Source organism: Cnephaeus nilssonii (genome assembly GCF_951640355.1).
Source record: "Cnephaeus nilssonii genome assembly, chromosome: 4".
Classification (NCBI taxonomy): Eukaryota; Metazoa; Chordata; class Mammalia; order Chiroptera; family Vespertilionidae; genus Cnephaeus; species Cnephaeus nilssonii.
In genome coordinates, this window is record NC_137075.1 from 87,477,834 (window position 1) to 87,496,047 (window position 18,214).

Below are 18,214 nucleotides of genomic sequence, written 5' to 3' on the forward strand. Positions count from 1 at the left end.
TCAAACAACTGTATTTCCTCTTTTGGGCTCCTTCAAACAACATTCACCTATTATAACTTTCCTCCCTCTTGACCATTTATCTCCTCATTCATGGTATGAACTTTTTATATGCAGATTTTTGCCTTATCCAACTTTGACTCGGCAGGAAACAGTGTCTGGCACTGACTATAATTAGGCAATAAATATTTCCCAAATGAATGAATTCCACTGCCAACTCTGTGAAGGTACTTTCCGGCATGACTGGAAATATGTCCAAGTCTATTTTCAAGGGGAAAGAGGATAGACAGGGCGGCAAAAAGGATGTAAGCATCCCCAACAAAAAGATAATAAAAAGAGATTTTTTTCATAACATACCAATAACGTAAAACATCAGGTCCCTTCAATGCCAACAGACAGCCGAGGATCACAGCTGCAGCTGCAAAAGAAAACTTGTTCAGTTTTTTCTCCAAATCTTTCTTACAGCCATTTCAACTTGACAGGTGCCCCATGACATATTTCAGACAAAGAGACTGCATCATTCTCCCTAAAGACTTCTAATCTACCGACCACCCTAGGAATACCACAAACAGCCATTTGCTTTATTGCTAATTACAAAATGCAATAACATGGCTTTCATCTTCTCAGATCCAAAGCCCCAAGATAGTTTCCCTCCCCAAAGCAAATTGGTGCTAATTAACACAAGCAAAGAGGATAATGGAGTCACTTTTCCCTTATGTTTGCCTTCTGGAAGTAATTCACCTAAGTAGAAATAGTTATATAAAAATGTGGATTTTTAAAAGCAAGTATTATTATCATCATGTTGGCATTACATAATTAAAATGAACTCTGGGTCATTCCAATAACAAGCAGTGGGCATGTAAGAGAAGTCATTTTTGCTGTTACCAATCAGATAAACTAATGGGCCCTGTGGAAGATGAGCTCAGCAGGAAGGCCCAGGAGAGGAACAAAAGGAGACTGTGCTTATCATCCTAAGTGATGCTGCCAAGGTCATAACAATTCAAACAAGAGCTAGAGTTTGAGGGTAAACTTTCACTGTTATTAAACTTGTTTCCAGAATAAGACTTCAATTGTCATTACTCATTTGAACCACCCAATGTACTGCCAAGAAAAATGCAATATACACTGATGTTCATATCTTATCACTGAGTTTTGACCTAGTATGTATAAATTATATATGCTCTCTATTCTACAATGCACTGAATTCACTCTTTCTTTGAGGGTCAATATACATTAAGGTTGTCAATATTAACTCAACCCAGAACCTTATATCAGCACTAGAATGTTACTTAGAGATAAGACAGCTGAAAGTTTATAGGCTCAGATTTGGGAGGGATCAAAGCAACTTTTTTTTTTAAAGAGGGTACACTTTATGTCTGATTGTGTGAGAAACTTTTAAGAGGAAGACAAAAATGGCAGCAGTTCCTTTGATAACAAATACCCAATGGAATCCACAGAGAATAGGTACTTTGAGGAATAACTGTGTCAAGTTTCATAGCAATCTCTAAAGTCCTTCCAGAAAAGAAATCACAAAGATAACATTAGCATTGCCAATACACCTGGATTAAGCTGCTCCCAAGAGGGTCTATTATAAAGAGACAATATACAGACACAAAATTTGGGGGTCACAATTATTGAGTTTCCTCTATGCTGAAAAGTTGCTATCATCTCTCAAAAAAAGCAACGGTCTGCACCTTACAAAAGGTGCTAGATGACTTGGTAGAGCCAAAACGAGCAGTTTAACTGTTTTAGGTACTCCCTCAGTTAGATGCCATCCAATCTGATCCTGGATGTGAAACTTCTAGTCCTCAGAGAATAACACTTGGCAGAAAATGAAGTTTATGTGGCTTGTGCTATAGGACTTTTAAGTTTCTTGCTTCTTGTTTTGGGTGTTTTTTTTGTTCTTTATACTATTCCAATTTTATGTCTGTTGTTGTTGTTGTTGTTAATCCTCACCCGAGGATATTTTTCCATTGATTTTTAGGGAGAGAGGAAGAGAGAGGGAAAGACAGAGAGAAACATCGATGTGAGAGAAACACATCGACTGGTTGCCTCCTGCACAAACCCTGACCAGGGCCTAGGCTGGGGAGAAGCCTGCAACTGAGACATGAGCCCTAGACCAGAATCGAACCTGGGACCCTTTGAGCCGCAGGCCAATGCTCTATCTACTGGGCCAAATCGGCTAAGGCAAGTTTCTTGCTTCTTGATGGAATAAGAGCAATGCCAAATTTATGGCATACATCATAAAGGCTAGGAAAATTCCTACATACTATCTCTGACAACTATATCCTTTTCTGAAAGAGGCAGCCTGGAGACCAGTTCCAGGGCTTAATTGTGTAATCTCTCTAAGATTCACTGCTGTATAAAGAGTTGAGATTTAATAATTTCTATGGCATCATCTCCTTTAGTGCGATAGGACTTCAATATAACTCCCATAGCCATCAAAGACTCTAAAATCAAACAGTATAAAAAGAGTATAGTACAGAGGATAAGGACATGGATTCTAGAACTAGACTACCTGAGTTCAAATCCATTGTCTGCCACTGACAATGTGACCCAGGACAAGTAATCTCTCTATAGAGTACCAGTTTCCTTATCCATCAAAGATAGTATCTGTGTGGCCTTGGCCAGTTTGGCTCAGTGGATAGAGAGTCGGCCTGAGAACCAAAGGGTTCCAGGTTCGATTCCAGTCAGGATCATGTACCTCGGTTGCAGGCTCCTCCCAGGCCCGAGCCCTGGTCGGTGAATGTACAGGAGGCAACTAATCAATGTGTTTCTCTCACATCAATATTTCTGTCTTTCCTCTCTCTTCCACTCTCTCTGAAAATCAATGGAAAAATATCCTTGGGTAAGGATTAAAAAAAAAAAAAAGAGTTAAAAAAAAAAGATAATACCTCATAGGAGTGTTATGAGGATTAAATAAGTTAACACATGTAAGCAGCCTATAATAGTGCCTGACACACAATGAGTTCTCAGTTTTTATTATTATTATAATTATTAATAATAGCAGTATCACTGCTCCCTTGCTTCAGAGCCAATAGGAAACTAGGGGACCCTCTCTACTCGCCCACACTTTCTTCAATGGGAAATGCATCAGAAATACAAAAGACATGACTTCTCTTACTGTACTTAAAAACTCTGCCTTCATGGGAGTTCTTTATACTATTCCAATTTTATGTCTGAAAATTCTTATAATAAAAACTCAAAATTCATCCTAAAATGCCCTGCTGTGGCTCAGTTGGTTGGGAATCATCCAGTGCACCGAAAGGTTGCCAGTTCGATTCCTGGTCAGGGCATATGCCTGGGTTGCAGGCTTGATCCCTTTCTCTTAAAAAAGAAATCATCCTAAAATAATCCATCCAACAAATACAGTATACAACAGCCAGTCTCAGGCCTCATGAAGCTGGCAGTAATAAATTTGACCTTATTTCGTCCTTATCCATTTTTGTCCCGTTTACTTTATTTCTCAACAAAATCATCACCACTGATCTAGATTACCTAAACCTTTTCCAATAGGTCAATTCTACATTTCCATTCCAATTCCCTTTATTATTTAAAACTCAGCATACCAATTATTACTTTTCCCAACCAACTCTCTTTGAAACCTTCTTGTGAACAGGGAGTTAGCTCTGCCATTGATCTGACCTTTACAAAATATCCTACTTCTCTACAATAGCTCTCAAAAAACTCCCCAACAACGTTTACCCATCTGCCAGTTTTACCTATGGCCACATTCTGAACTTGCCTTCCTTGTGCATTTTCTCTTTTCTGTTTCTTTCTGAATATGCTGTCACAAGCCTCCCTATCTTTGTCTCTGAGTACAAGGTATCCTTTTAGGGTGACTCCGCAAATCACTTTTACTCCAGACTTACCGCTTCTATAGGCATTTTCTGTGCTCTTACTGACCCTGTCATGCCCTCTCTCTGCCCCATCTCTGCTCCCACTGCACCCTATAATATTCTCCTTGGCCCCATCACCCATAACATCTTCTTACTCATCTTATAATCTATCCAAATCAGGTCTTTTACACTTTTACATATAAGCTCTGAAACGCCCCATCTCCATGCTGTTGCAGAAGTCATTTCCTCCTATCCTCTCCCCTCAGCCTCTATCCATGAAAAACCTCCTAATCTAAGGCCTAGGGAAAACCCTATCTCCCCTCCCTGAAATCTCCCGATCTCCAATTTAAAGACTCCTTATCTCCTCTGAATTCCCACACTACTTTGTTTTTATTTACCTTACACTACTTATGTTCTCTTTTAGTCCCGTTTGTTTTATTTTCCATTTCAGAGTGGTAAGTAACATGAGGCAAAGATTAGTGTTAAAAATTCTCCACAGCATCCAACATGACTGCATATAGTAAATGCAATAAATGTGAATATAATATCTGCTGAATGGATAGAATCAAATGTCTATTCTCTTCTTTGTCCAGAATGTCTAATGATCAGGAATTTTCCAGATGGGACCTTCATTTTAGACACAGTTTTTAAAACTTCTCTAATTAGCAAGATATTCACTTGAGCCAGAGGTTATAAGCTCTTCAGTTCTACAAGTATGTATGAAATACCCATGCTTAGAGTCATGGGTTCTCATGCATGGCACAGTATCCATGCAGTTTTATGATCCTATCTTCCTCATCTTGAGCTTTCATGTTTCTATAAGTTTCCACAGCACCCTCCACTTTCTGCTGCTCATACTTCTCCTTCATAAAATTATTTTGGAACTCTTCCTGAGTCTAATTCAAGTACAAAGAAGCAGTATGTTAAGCCTCTATCATAAAATTTCATGCAATTAGCTATATGAATACTTTGTTTTCAAATTCATTTCATTAGTGTTCTTGCCTTTATACAATTCAGCAAACTGTGATACCCTAAGCTAGCAGAATAATAGTAGCATATGACAACTTACATACTACTATTAGTTATTACATAGTACTATGTACATAAGTTATTATATACAGTAGTATGTAATAACTAATAACTTACAACCCCCTTACTGATCTACTTATCATAAGCCAAACACTGCACTAAGTGTTTTACATGTTAGCTTAAGTAATTGTCACTATAACAACTTGGTAAAATAAGCATTATTATTCTCATTTTACAGATTAGAAAAAAGAAAAAAAAGCTGACTTAGAAAAGTTAACTTGCTGAACATCTCCCAGCTGGTTAAGTGACAGAGCTAAGACTTGAGCCCATGTTTAACTCTGAATCCCAATGTTCTTAACCTCGGACAACACTAAATTATAAAAAAGAATGGAGTCATAAGCACAGTGAGGTATTTAGGAAAAGATTTAAGAAAACACATACAAAAAAACAAGTATGAAAAACATCACCCAGTCTTGCTATGAGAATTTCATGGCCAGGCTAAAATTAGAGAGATAAATGCTTATGGCCCCCTTTTAAATCTTTTGAAATAAAAATAAACCATGACAGAGGAAAATGGAATGCAGTACCAATTATCTAGTGCAGAAATATCACTTGCTTACTAAAAGATCCCAGGCAAGTTGCTTAATACTACAGCACTTTGGCTTACATTACCTACAAAAGGAGGGGAAGGGGGAAATACTTGAAAATATCTGTCTCAAGGGAATGTGAGAAAGCTGACTGATATACATATTCTAAAACTCTTTGGGGTTTATTTTAGTATAACAATTTATAATTACACCAAATAAATTTTAGTCCTAACATTGAAGATCAATTGTGAACAGTCATTTCCCAGAAATGGAGAATTGATTTCTTTATACTCAAAGATGTCCTGCTGGGAATTGCAACTGTGCACGTCCATAGCTTTTCCTTGCTGAAGAGAAACTGGGTCCATGTTCTGTATCCCAGTAACAATTGAATCTTAACTAGACTATTGCCTTACCTTTAAGCGAGGGCCCATGTTCTAAGAAACAAGTGGAGCACTTCTATTCACCAAAGCAGGTAGCTTGGCCCTTTCACCTTGTCTTCAACTTCCACAGAGAAAATAGCTGCAAGGTCAACAAAAAGTGTCTGTCCATCAGACCTTCACTGAGGGTGCGTCAGAGAAGCAGACAATCAATGTTTCTGGAACGAACTGGGTGACTTCCAGAGTGGAGAAATATAACCCTCAAATATATCATTCCTGGGCTTCTCCCTAGTGCAAGGCGCAATCAACTGCCAAAGGATGCATCTCATCAGCTGTCTCAGGATCCCATCCTACAAAGAAAAAAGGGTTGGTGGAATAGGTTTTTATTTCTGAAAAAGAATGCCCAGAAAACAAACAAAAAAAGAGAGGTAGAACAGACAGTGGAAACCCTGGGACACTAAAAATAGCCAAGGGCAGGTAAACTCTGACAAAGTTTTCCCAATTAAAACTCCACAAGAAAAGTCAAATCTCATTGCCTTAATTGTGTCACTCCCAGAAGGAAGCTCCACCATTTCGTTGATTCCAACCCTTCAGCAGAGTGAGCCGCACACAACCACATGCACAGTTTCAGTTTGATGGGGCTGGAGCACAAGGTCTGGCCACAAGGTGAAGAGAAATGAGAACATGGGACAGGTGGGGACAGGTTACAGAGGCCTCCCCATGTATTTCCAAGACATGGTTAAACAATGCTGATCTTATCTTTCAAATAGTAAAGTCTGTGAACTTTCAAGATAAAGTCACTGAGTAATAAAGTTCAGAAAAGCAAGTCTGTCACTCAAAGATATTCATGAACTAATGTGGCAGAAAGGAGGTATGGAAAGGCATACACAAACAGCCACCATAAAACAAATGAGAAGAGCCTACTAATCACTAAGTGGAAAGTAACAGTCTCTTTCTACATGGCAGGAACTGCTCTGCTCTCAATGCTTCATATGTATTAACTCACAACCCCAAGACAGAGATATAATTACCCCTATTTTACAGATGAGGAAACTGAGGCACTTTCTCAAAAATTATGCACAAATGTATAGTTGAGTTGAGTCAAACCCAGCCAACCTGCACCCAGAATCCATGCTCTTAGGAACTACTCTACTGCCTCTCTACCATGGGAAACTAAGAAAGAAAACACAAAATGCTAATAAGAGCACAAGAACCGAATGAGGGAGGGAAGGCCATCAAACAAGTTGGCAAACTTTTATAATTAAAGATAAATAAGTATACATATTTATTTTAAAATATGGAGATAGACTCGCCAAGTACATGAGCCAAAACCTGGGACAACTAGCAACTGGAACCAGCTTAAAGGATCTGCAAACAAGAGATGAGTTACATAAACTATCAGAGATCCATTAGAATGCTATATAAGCATTTTTTAAAATGACACTTATAAAAAATAACAACACAAGGAATCACTCATAAATAAAATGTTAAATGAAAAAGCAAGAAAAAATTATTTACATAGCTTGAGCCCATTTTTTAAAATATTATATTACATAAAAAAGACTGGAAGGAATACAAAAATGTTAACAGTGGTCATCTCTTGATGCATGGAATTATAAATAATTTTTATTTTATACCTCTACATTTAGCATTCTCCAAATTCTTTTATGAGGCAAGAGCATATAAAAAGTTTCTAATTCTGGAGAATAAGTACTTGTTTTTCTAAAAAAGGGAAAGAACAGGCAAGTTGTCCCTTTTTCCAATAAGGAAACAGTTAAAAAATTAGATCAAGATAACAGAACGTACTAAACTTTTATTTCTGTTCATTGTGATATTAACGGGCCTCCAATCCTGTGATCAGCTATTTGATTATTAAATCAAATAATTTCTAGTTCTATCGTCTTTACTGTGCCCCACCATGAACTATTATGTTTACCACCCTCACTCCCCCATCCACTGCCCCCAATGCTTCAATGTTTCTAATGAGCTTCAAGACTCAACTTAAAGTTGAGTCTTGGTTAGAGGGTTGGCCTGCGGACTGAAGGGTCTAGGGCATCGGTTGCAAGTTCCCTAGTCCCAGTAGAGACATGTGCGGGAGGCAACCAATTGATGTCTCTCTCTGACAACAGTGTTTCTCTCTTTCCCCACCCTTTCCACTCTATTAATCAATGGGAAAAATATCCTCGGGTGAGAATTTTAAAAAAAAGAAGACTCAACTCAAGCACGACCTTGCTTCCCGGTCCAACTCCCAAGCCCCTCTAAGGGCTCCTCCACATCAGGCAGAACTAACCACTTCCTTCTTTGTGATACTTCTATGCTGAAGATACCTCTATTGTAGTATTTACTAGAGGCCTGGTGCATGAAAATTCATGCACTGGAAGGGGGTCCCCTCAGCCCAGCCTGCCCCCTCTCACAGTCCGGGAGCCCTCGGGTGGGAGGCGATCCAGTGATCAGGGGAAGGTGATGCCCCATCACACCTCTACTGCCGGCAGAGCAAGCCTCGGCTGGCCCTGGTTACCTGAGCCTTGGGCGGCCCTGGGAAACTGGGCAGCCGCCATCCAAGGCTTGCCTGCGCCTCGGGCCAGCCCTGGGTGGCTGGGGGGCTGAGGGGACTGGGGGGCTCTGGAGGCAGGCGCATGGAGTGCCTGGACCCACCAGGGGGCGGGCCCAGCCGTGCCACACGCCTGCTGCCCCAGCAGGGCTGAGGGGACTGGGCACCGCCATCTTGTGGCTGTGGGTGCTGCCATCTTTGCGATGGCGTGAGGGTCAATTAGCATATTCCCTCTTTATTAGATAGGATTAGTCTATATTATAATTATTGGTTTATACAGTAGTCTCTCCTAATGGATTGTGGGCTTTCTGAGGAAACACCCTGGGTCTTACTCATCTTTTGCCTATGATGTTCAGAGTTCTGTCTCAGAGCTTGTACTTTTGCAAGTTTCACAGGTGATTCCTATGCATGTTAAATTTTGAGAAGCATGGTTAGACTCTAGAGTAGTCCACCTGAGAAGAGACCCAGTATTCTGCATCTCTAACAGGCTCATAGGTAATGCTGATGCTGCTGGTCTGCAGATCAAGCTTTGAGGAGCAAGGGGTCTAGTGCAGGAATTGGCAAACTACAGCCTCCAGGCCAAATCCAGACGACTGCCTGTTTAAAAAAAAAAAAAAAAAGTTTGTATAAAAAGAATGAACACAGCCAAGTTCATTCGTTTACATATGGTCTATGACTGCTTTTGCACTACAACAGCAGAGTACTTGCAGCAGAGATGTATGGCCTACAAAGTTTTCCTATCTGACCCTTTACAAAAAAAGTTTACCAATCTCTGATGTAGCAGTCTTGTTAAAGCTATATAATTGCCTTGTATACAAGAACTCATTTTTATAAACCAAAAAAAGCATGAAACCATTTTCTTCCAGTTCTTCTAGGAAAAGAGCAGTATTTTGCAAATATTTCTTCTGGCTAATTTCAACTGTTATTTAAAAGTTTTATGCCTCTCACACCCCAAGTAGGAATTTTATACAATCATTTCCCAAAGTATGTGTTTCATACAAAGTTTATGCTTGCATTTCACCAAGGCTGTAATTTCTTAAAACCAGTAACTCAGGAACCAAATACTATATACGGCTTTCTAAAATTATTACAACACATATCACCAACTCAGTCTCTACTTTTAAAGTACTATTCTTAAAAACTGTGGGGGGGAAATGGTGTGAAAGTCCACCTAGATTCTGGTGAAGATGCAGTGGCAGCACATTGGAGTTCCAAGTATCACCCACAGAGTTCCACAAAACAAGACAGGGCAAAAGTAAGACAATGGCTTGGCAAGATGTAGTCTCCAGCATTCTCTACACAGAAGCACCAACCATGAGTACAGGGAAATCAACTTAAAAGCAAATCATTCAATTAGCAAAAAGCCTATAGGTTAGTGGTCTAACTAAGAAGGTTCCAAGAAATAAAGTGAGCCATCAGATACTTTATATAATTAGTTTACATTTTCCCTTGCTTAATTTCATCCTTGGACTATTCTCCACCCCAAAATCCCACCATAAAAGATTGCCCTCCCTCTATTAAGTTTATACTCTTGAGATATTTATATAGTTGTGTATTCCTGCTATCTTGGTTCAGCCAAGTTATACAGTTTTCATTTATATTCTTTCCTCATCAGTCAGCCCCTCCAGTCTCTTAATCATTCCTGTGGGTCTTCTGTGAACTCTCTCCAGCTAGTCCCCAGTGAACTGGTAATGAGGTGCCTCCAACTGACTGCAGCCTTCCAGGAACAGCCGAGTTAGTCAGAGCAAGATGAGCTCACCCTCCTCAGTTCCATGACATAATACTCCTGAGGAGACAATCCCCAAATCGAAGAAAACTAGAATGTGCCATATTAGACTATAACCCCATTCCATACTTCCCAGATTTGGGCATCGGAGCACTCCAGAATGTACTAGAAGCCAGAATATAAAGGAAACATGTTCCTGCAGCATCTAGTTACTTGAAAATGAGGTGGGTGAAGAGAAAATATTTTCATGTTAAAAAAAAATTCACAGGTAATAAAATAGAATGCAAAATATGCACAAATTTCTAAAGATACAACAGGGATATGTTAAAAATATTCACAGACATTTTGTACTTGAGGCAGAAAGGCCACTTGGGGCTCTGCTTCTAGCCTCCATGGGGTTCCACACCCACTATCTTCTACCACTAGAAGTACGATATTTGAGCTGAAAAGTTTGAAAAGCACTATAACTTCAACTCAACTTATGGTCTATTACCACCCATCCCATATACTCACATCTATTTTTTTCTGCTATGCTTTCCCAGTGACTACCAACATCTTCAGGTTCTTCTGTATCGTTCATTTATTTTATATTTCTTGGGCATTTGCTATATGCCAGACTGTGTGCTAAAAGCTCAAGTCACAAGGATAAATAAGACAAGGTGGGAGATGGGCAATATAATGTGGCAAGTACTACAAAAGAATAAACAATGTGTAATGGGCAAAGGGAGAGAGGTAACTTTGCCTGAGCAAATAGAGAAGTCTTCAGAGGAGAGACAATACAGTTGTTACTTAATGAGTAAGCACTTGCAAGGCAGGAAAAAAGGAAAAGACTAGCACCCTAGGCAGAAAAAAACAACATAAACAAAAGTACTGAGTCAAGAAAGGGAGTGATGTAAAGCTCAGCATTATGAATGCACTGTGTTTAGAAAGACCACCGGGAGCCAAGCTAGAGTGACTGATTCTAAATACATACAGCATAGTGGTCAAGACTACGAATCTCTCTACTGAGTGACAAGCTACTTAACTGCTCTTAAGTTACCTCAGATATGAAATGGAGATCCACTGAGAAGAGGAAGGAATTCAGCTGCTCTTGGGAGCAAGACCTGGATATAAAGGGAAGGAAGACTGGATGAAACTGGAAACTAGATTCAGGTGTCTTGGCACTACAGGAGTGCCTCAAGAGATATGGCTCTATGTGCAAACCAAGCTGCTGGGTTGCCAGGATATGATGGTGGTTTGTGCAGGAGCCCAACCCACAATAAATGAGAAAGATGGCATTGAGTGTACCTGAGGGTCTAACTGGCTTAGTCTTTAATGTGTGGTATTTTTTTCCCTTGATATAATGATTTTCAGATCCATATATGTTGTTACATGTATCAGTGGTTCTTTCCTGTTTATTGTTGTGTAGTAGTCCACTATATGGACATGTAACAATTTTTTTATCCATGAATCAGCTGAAGGCCATTTGGGTTTCATCAAGGTTGGGCTATTATGGATAAAGCCCCTATGAATATTCAAGTACAAGTCTTTGTGTGAACACACGTTTTCATTTCTCTTATGTAAATAACAAAGAGTGGGATTGCTGGGTGATGTGGTAAGTACATACTATTTAACTTATAAGAAACTGCCTAGCTGTTTCCCAGAGGGATAGTACCACCTTATATTTCCACCAGCAATGTATGAGCTCAAGTTACTAACATCTGCCAATATTGTCAATCTTTTTTCTTTTTTAAAAAATATTATTTTTATTGATTTCAGAGAGGAAGGGAGAGGGAGAGAAAGAGAGATAGAAACATCAATGATGAGAAAGAGAATCACAGATTGGCTGCCTCCTGCATGCCCCCTGCACTGGAGATGGAGCCTGCAACCTGAGCATGTGCCTTGACCAGGAATTGAACCATGGCCTCCTGATTCATAGGTCAATGCTCAATCACTGAACCACACCGGCCAGGCAGTACTGCCAATCTTTTAAATTTTACCTATTCTAGTAAGTGTGAAGTGGTATACCATTGTGGTTTTAACTTGCTTTTATTTTTGACTTCAGAAAAGAAGGGAAAGGGAGAGATAGAAACATCAATGATGAGAATCATTGATAAGCTACTTCCTGCATGCCACACAATGGGGATTGAGCCTGCAACCTAGGCATATGTCCTGACCAGGAATGGAACCGTGCTCTCCTGGTTCATAGGCCAATGCTCAACCACTGAGCCATGCTGGCCAGTGAGGACTAACAATATTGAGTATCTTTTCTTTTCTTTTTTTTTTTTCTTTTTTGGCTATATAAGAGCCTTCTCTGGTATTTAAATCTTCTGCCATTTTTAAAAAATTCAGCTGTTTATCTTCTTACTACTAGAGGCCCGGTGCACGAAATGCATGCACTGGGTGCAGGGAGGGGGTGTCCCTCAGCCCAGCCTGCACCCTCTCCAATCTGGGACCCCTTGTGGGCTGTCCTACTGCTGGTTTAGGCCCGATCCCTGTGGGGGTGACCAGGCCCACAGGGATTGGGCCTAAACCAACAGTCAGACATCCCTCTCACAATCCGGGACTACTGGCTCCCAACCGCTTGCCTGCATGCCTGCCTAATTGCCCCTAACTGCTTCTGCCTGCCAGCCTGGTCACCCTCTAACCACTCCCCTGCCAGCCTGATCAACGCCTAACTGCTCCCCTGCTGGCCCAATTGTCCCCAACTGCCCTCCCCTGCCAGCCGGTCGCCCTCAACTGCCCTCGCCCCTAATGCCCTCCCCTGCCGGCCTGGTTGTCCCCAACTACCCTCCCCTGCAGGCCCAGTCACCCCCAACTGCCCTCCCTTGCAGGCCTGGTCCCCTGCAACTGCCCTCCTCTGCTGGCCCAGTCACCCCTATCTGCCCTCCCCTGCCAGCCTGGTTGCCCTAACTGCCCTCCCCTGCAGGACTGGTCTCCCCCCCAACTTCCCTCCCTCCCCTGCAGGCCCAGTCGCCCCCAACTGCCCTCTCCTGCCAGCATGGTCGCCCCCAACTGCCCTCCCGATGGCCTGGTTGCCCCTAACCGCCCTCCCCTGCTGACCTGATCACCCACAACTGCCCTCTCCTGCCAGCCATCTTGTGACCACATGGGGGCGGTCATCTTGTGCAAGGGCATGACAGTCAATTTGCAATTACCTCTTTATTATATAGATTGAGTTGTAAGACTTCTTTATATATTCTGAATACAAGTCCTTTATTAGATACTAGAGGCCTGGTGCACGAAATTCGTGCGAAGGGGGGTGTCCCTCAGCCTGGCCTGCACCCTCTCACAATCTGGGACCACTGGCTCCTAACTGTTCCCCTGCCTGTCTGCCTGATCGCCCCTAACCACTCTGCCTGCCTGATTGCCCCTAACCCCTCTGCCTGCCTGCCTGATCATCCCTAACCGCCTCTTCCTCAGCCCCCATCACCACGGCTTCATCCAGAAGGACATCTGGAATGTCATCCAGAAGGCCGTTTGCTTGTCTGGCCTAATTAGCATATTACACTTTTATTATTATAGACTAGAGGCCCGATGCACGAAATTCATGCAAGGGGCTCGGCCCCTGCTGCCTTGACAGCTGCCTTGGCACTGTGGCTTAGTCCGGAAGGTCGTCTGGTCTAATTAGCATATTATGCTTTTATTATTATAGATATGTTGGGCAAATCTTTTCTGTGGCTTTTTTTTTCATTTTTTAACAGTGTTTTTAAAAAGAGTACAAGTTTTTAATTTACTGACATTCAACTAATCAATTTTTTCTTTTATAGTTTGTGATTTTTGTGTCCTATTTTTAAAAAAATCTTTGCTTAAATCAAGCAAAGATTTTCTTCTGTTTTCTCCTAGAAGTTTTACCTAAAAGTTTTGCAAAAGGAAATCTCTTCTCAAAAATTTTAACAAGAGTTTTAAAACTCCTGCATTCCATTTATCTCATAATTAGTTACTCAGGTTTATTATCCCTTTGTTTCTTTCAACTTCCACCTTACCAAGCACTATTTAAGTGTATTTTATTAGACTTTGGAAAGATTTTTATCTTTTAACAGATTTCTCCCCTCTTCACCCTGCTAAATGGCATTTCTAAATTTAGCCAAGGTTTTAGTCCCTCAGTTCTCTTCAAAATGACATAAAACCTCTGGTTCTCTGATGCTGCTTCTTAAAACAACAACAAAATTCCAAAACCCGCAGCATGCACCTTCAAGTTAAGCCAGGGACAATGAACTATCCTCCTAGTTTTAAAGAGAAGCTTTTGTAAGTTTGTTCTCACCATGTTGAGTCACTCTAACCTGGTAGGGGGCTGGAGGAGTTATCACTCACTGGTTAAAAGGAAATTTAGGCTTTAAAGGTTAAGTTCACCAAGACAATAGTAGTACATTTTTAGACTCAAAATGTGCATTTCAGACTCAAAATGAAACTAATAGTATACATGAAAGCATAGTTTAGATTCAACTGCACCCCTGGAATAGAGTTTGCCATTCTCAATATTTCAGAGGACCTAGTGGTTTGGCTGAGTGGATGGAGCGTCAGCCTGCGGACTGAAGGGTCCTGGTTTCAGTTCCAGTCAAGGGCGCATGCCCAAGTTGCAGGCTCGATCCCCAGTAGGGGGCGTGCAGGAGGCAGCAGATCAATGATTCTCTCTCATCATTGATGTTTCTATCTCTCTCCCCATCTCCCTTCCTCTCTGAAGTCAATATATATATATATATATATATATATATATATGTTAACATTTCAGAGAAAGTAGAAAAAGGGATTCTAAGCTAATGTGAGTAAAACGGGGAGAAGTGACAATTTAATCATTACTCATTTTGTAACTATGTGAAATATCTGGAAAAACACAAAATAGAAAACTGGCTCATTTATGCCCCCATCACAGTCTTAATCTAAATCAAGAAAATAGCAGTTTCTATTTACAACTCCCTCTTATCCTGATGTTTTTGTCTACTTACCAAACTGACTCTACTGTGTCTGATCCAGAGAATTAGGATAGGCCCCTGTGTTCCCACACCACAGTAGCTTTTATGCTTAAGTGACCTTGGGCCACTGAATCTTGGCTATAACAGGAAAATTTTTAAACCAATTCTCTGAATCTGACAAGTCGTCTCCCTCAATAAGTCTAGGAAGTTATTTCATTAACTGTGCATGAAGTGGCAGGCAAATGGCCAGATCTACAGCCCAGAGTGGTGGAACTGGAATTGTCACACATATACTTAAAAGCTAACAAAACCTCTACCACCATCGATTACTTTCAATTCTATTCTTTTTTTATTTATTTGAAATTTTTAAATATTTTTATTGATTTCAGAGAGGAAGGGAGAGGGAGAGAGGGAGAGATAGAAACATCAATGATGAGAGAGAATCATTGATCGGCTGCCTCCTTCCTGCATGCCTCCTACTGGGGATCGAGCCTGCAACCCAGGCATGTACCCTTGACGGTATCGAACCCGGGACCCTTCAGTCCACAGGCCGACGCTCTGTCCACTGAGTCAAACCAGCTAGGGCTCTACTCTTATTTTTAAGGAAAACAAATTATTTATATAATCAGAAGGAAGAAAAAAAAAAAAGAGCATTCTTTAGTTAAGTTTCCAGGAAGACAAACAACTCACCACAGAAATGGCAACCTAAGAAGGCTTGATTTAAAGAAGAAACTCAAGCCTGACAGGTGTGTCTCAGCTAACCTATGAACCCAGAGTTCACTGTTCGATTCCCAGTCAAGGCACATGTCGGAGTTGTGGGCTCGATCTCTGGGGGGGCGGGGGAGGTGAGGGGCATGCAGGAGGCAGCCGATCAGTGATTCTCTCTCATCATTGATGTTTCTCTCTCTCCCTCTCCCTTCCTCTCTGAAATCAATAAAAATATATTTTAAAAAAAGAAAAAGAAGAAACTCAACACTTAAGGTATTCAAGACAAAACTTCTGTCAGCCTAATAATCAATGTTACCAAACAAGGATTTGTTAATTTCTTCAAATGTGTATTAAGAACCACATGCCAAGCAATATGTTGACCATGAGGGTTCCAAAATGAGTAAGATAGTCCCTGACCTCCTAAAAACATACAGGTCAGTAAAGAAGACAGACAAGAAAATAACGTGATAGGTCCATGCAGTAAAACCTATGAGGTGAGCACACTGAGGACACCGTGTTAGGGAAGCCCAGGAAGGGCCCTTCAATCAGGATCAGCTCTTAGTTTCTCAGATAACTTCACACCACCCTCCTGGGAGCAAAGCCAACTCCTCCACTGACTTAATAGTGCTTTGGGAATGAAGGGGTGCAAAATACGACCTATGGGGGAGGTAGGGAGGGAGAGAGACATCAACTTGAGAGAGACATATAAATTGGTTGCCTCCCACATGCGCCCCTACTGGGTCTGAGGAACCTGCGACCCTTGGGTCCTAGGCTGATGCTCTAAACACTGATTCAAATCAGCCAGGGCACCATCCATAATTTTATAAAGAAATCTGTTATCAACTTAAATTAGTAAGTTAGACCAATTAGTGAAGGGGATGAAGTCCAAGCCCAATAATGAGTTTAAATTGTGGAATGAATGCCTTGAGCAATTTTTCTCTTCAAGACTGCAGAAAAATAAAAAACAACTTTCTTGACTGCTGAGGAGGGCTAAACTCATTTATTTTTCACAAGTATGCAATAAAAAGTAATTACTTTCTGCTCCCACTCAACACAAAGCAACACCATCTCCCCTCTCCCCCATCTCCCACCAAAACATCCTATATTTGAGTACTTTAATCTTACACCATAAGAATCTCAGATTGTGGCCCAGCCAGGTGTGGCTCAGCGGTTGAGCATCGACCCAGGAACTAAGAGGTCACCGGTTCGATTCCCGGTCAGGGCATATGCCCAGATTGCAGGCTCGATCCCCAGTGTGGGGCGTGAAGGAGGCAGCCAGTCAATGATTCTCTCTCATCATTGATGTTTCTATCTCTCTCTCCCTCTCCCTTCCTCTCTGAAATCAATAAAAATAAAATTCTTTAAAAAAAAAAAAGAATTTCAGATTGTGTCCGGCTGGTGTGGCTCAGTGGTTGAGCATCTATCTATGAACCAGGAGATCATGGTTTGACTCCCGGTCAGGGCACATGTCTGGATTTGGGGCTCAATCCCCAGTGGGGATTGTGCAGGAGGCAACCAATCAATGACTCTCTCTCATCATTGATGTTTCTATCACTCTCTCTCACTTCTTCTCTGAAATCAATAAAAATGGTTTTTTTTTAAAGAATCTCAGATTGCAATAAAGTTACAATGCAACAAAAATGTATTTCTCTAAGTATGTTCTCATCCCCCATGGTGTTCCTACAGTAATACTAGTAAGTATTAACAATCAAGGAAATCAGAAAATTCTCAGAATAGATACGATAAGCTACTTGGGTTTTTTTTTTCAATTTGTTATTGTTTGTGGATTCCAAAGTTCAGAGTACATATTACCAGGAAAGCGTTTCTAGTTTTTCAGTGCCCGAATTTAAATGCAAATTACTATTTAATTATATGCAATTTTCCCTCTAAGCCTATGTATACTAATCAGTCTCCAGATGTTTTTAAAAAACTAATCATGTTTACTAAAAAAGTGTATTGCCTAACAACCAAAAAGTTCTAACATATCAAAAAAGTAGTCACTGTCAGCTCTACTCATGAATGACAGTTTGACTGACAGACAAGCTGTTCTGAAAAGATTAGGAACTTCCAGTGATGGCAGGAGGCACATACAGTATCTGTAGATACTTTAATAATAAAACTATTTCAACATAAAAAATTCAGAGCCTACAAAGTCATATATGTGAACTGCAAGCTATCTAAGTGCATGCATGCTTAAAAAGAAAGAAGTAAATAAATAAACAAATAAAAATAATAAATAAATAAAAAGAAAGAAAGAAGCAGGACAAAAACTGTGTATACTCAAGTCAACAGGAGAAATCATCCTTTCTTTGAGCTTTTGAAGAATTGAAAACTTAATAAGGTTCTTTAGGTTATCAACACATTTCCAAAATAAAGCAAAATATATATACACACACTTTGAATAATTATAAAGGCAGTATCTATTAAAATACACTTCTTTTTCAGCTATCAGCTGTTACAGTTTGTATACATGGGGGGGGAACATCCTGTATATTAAAATACAATTGA

At 40.6% G+C, this 18,214-nt stretch overlaps 1 protein-coding gene across 3 annotated transcripts in view; it reads right to left on the reverse strand.

Moving 5' to 3' along the window:
• Positions 1 to 18,214, reverse strand: part of AREL1 (apoptosis resistant E3 ubiquitin protein ligase 1) — a 43,013-nt gene that overhangs the window by 23,449 nt on the left and 1,350 nt on the right. For 2 of the 3 annotated variants that reach the window (XM_079767865.1, XM_079767867.1), the window contains exons 2-3: positions 5,866 to 6,179; positions 355 to 415 (exon numbers count right to left, since the gene is read on the reverse strand). In XM_079767865.1, the coding sequence (XP_079623991.1) occupies positions 355 to 370 (16 nt within the window). In that variant the 5' untranslated portion in view covers positions 371 to 415; positions 5,866 to 6,179. Of the gene's footprint in view, positions 1 to 354; positions 416 to 5,865; positions 6,180 to 8,832; positions 8,978 to 18,214 lie in introns of all 3 variants that reach the window. The other variant, XM_079767866.1, reaches the window with a different exon arrangement.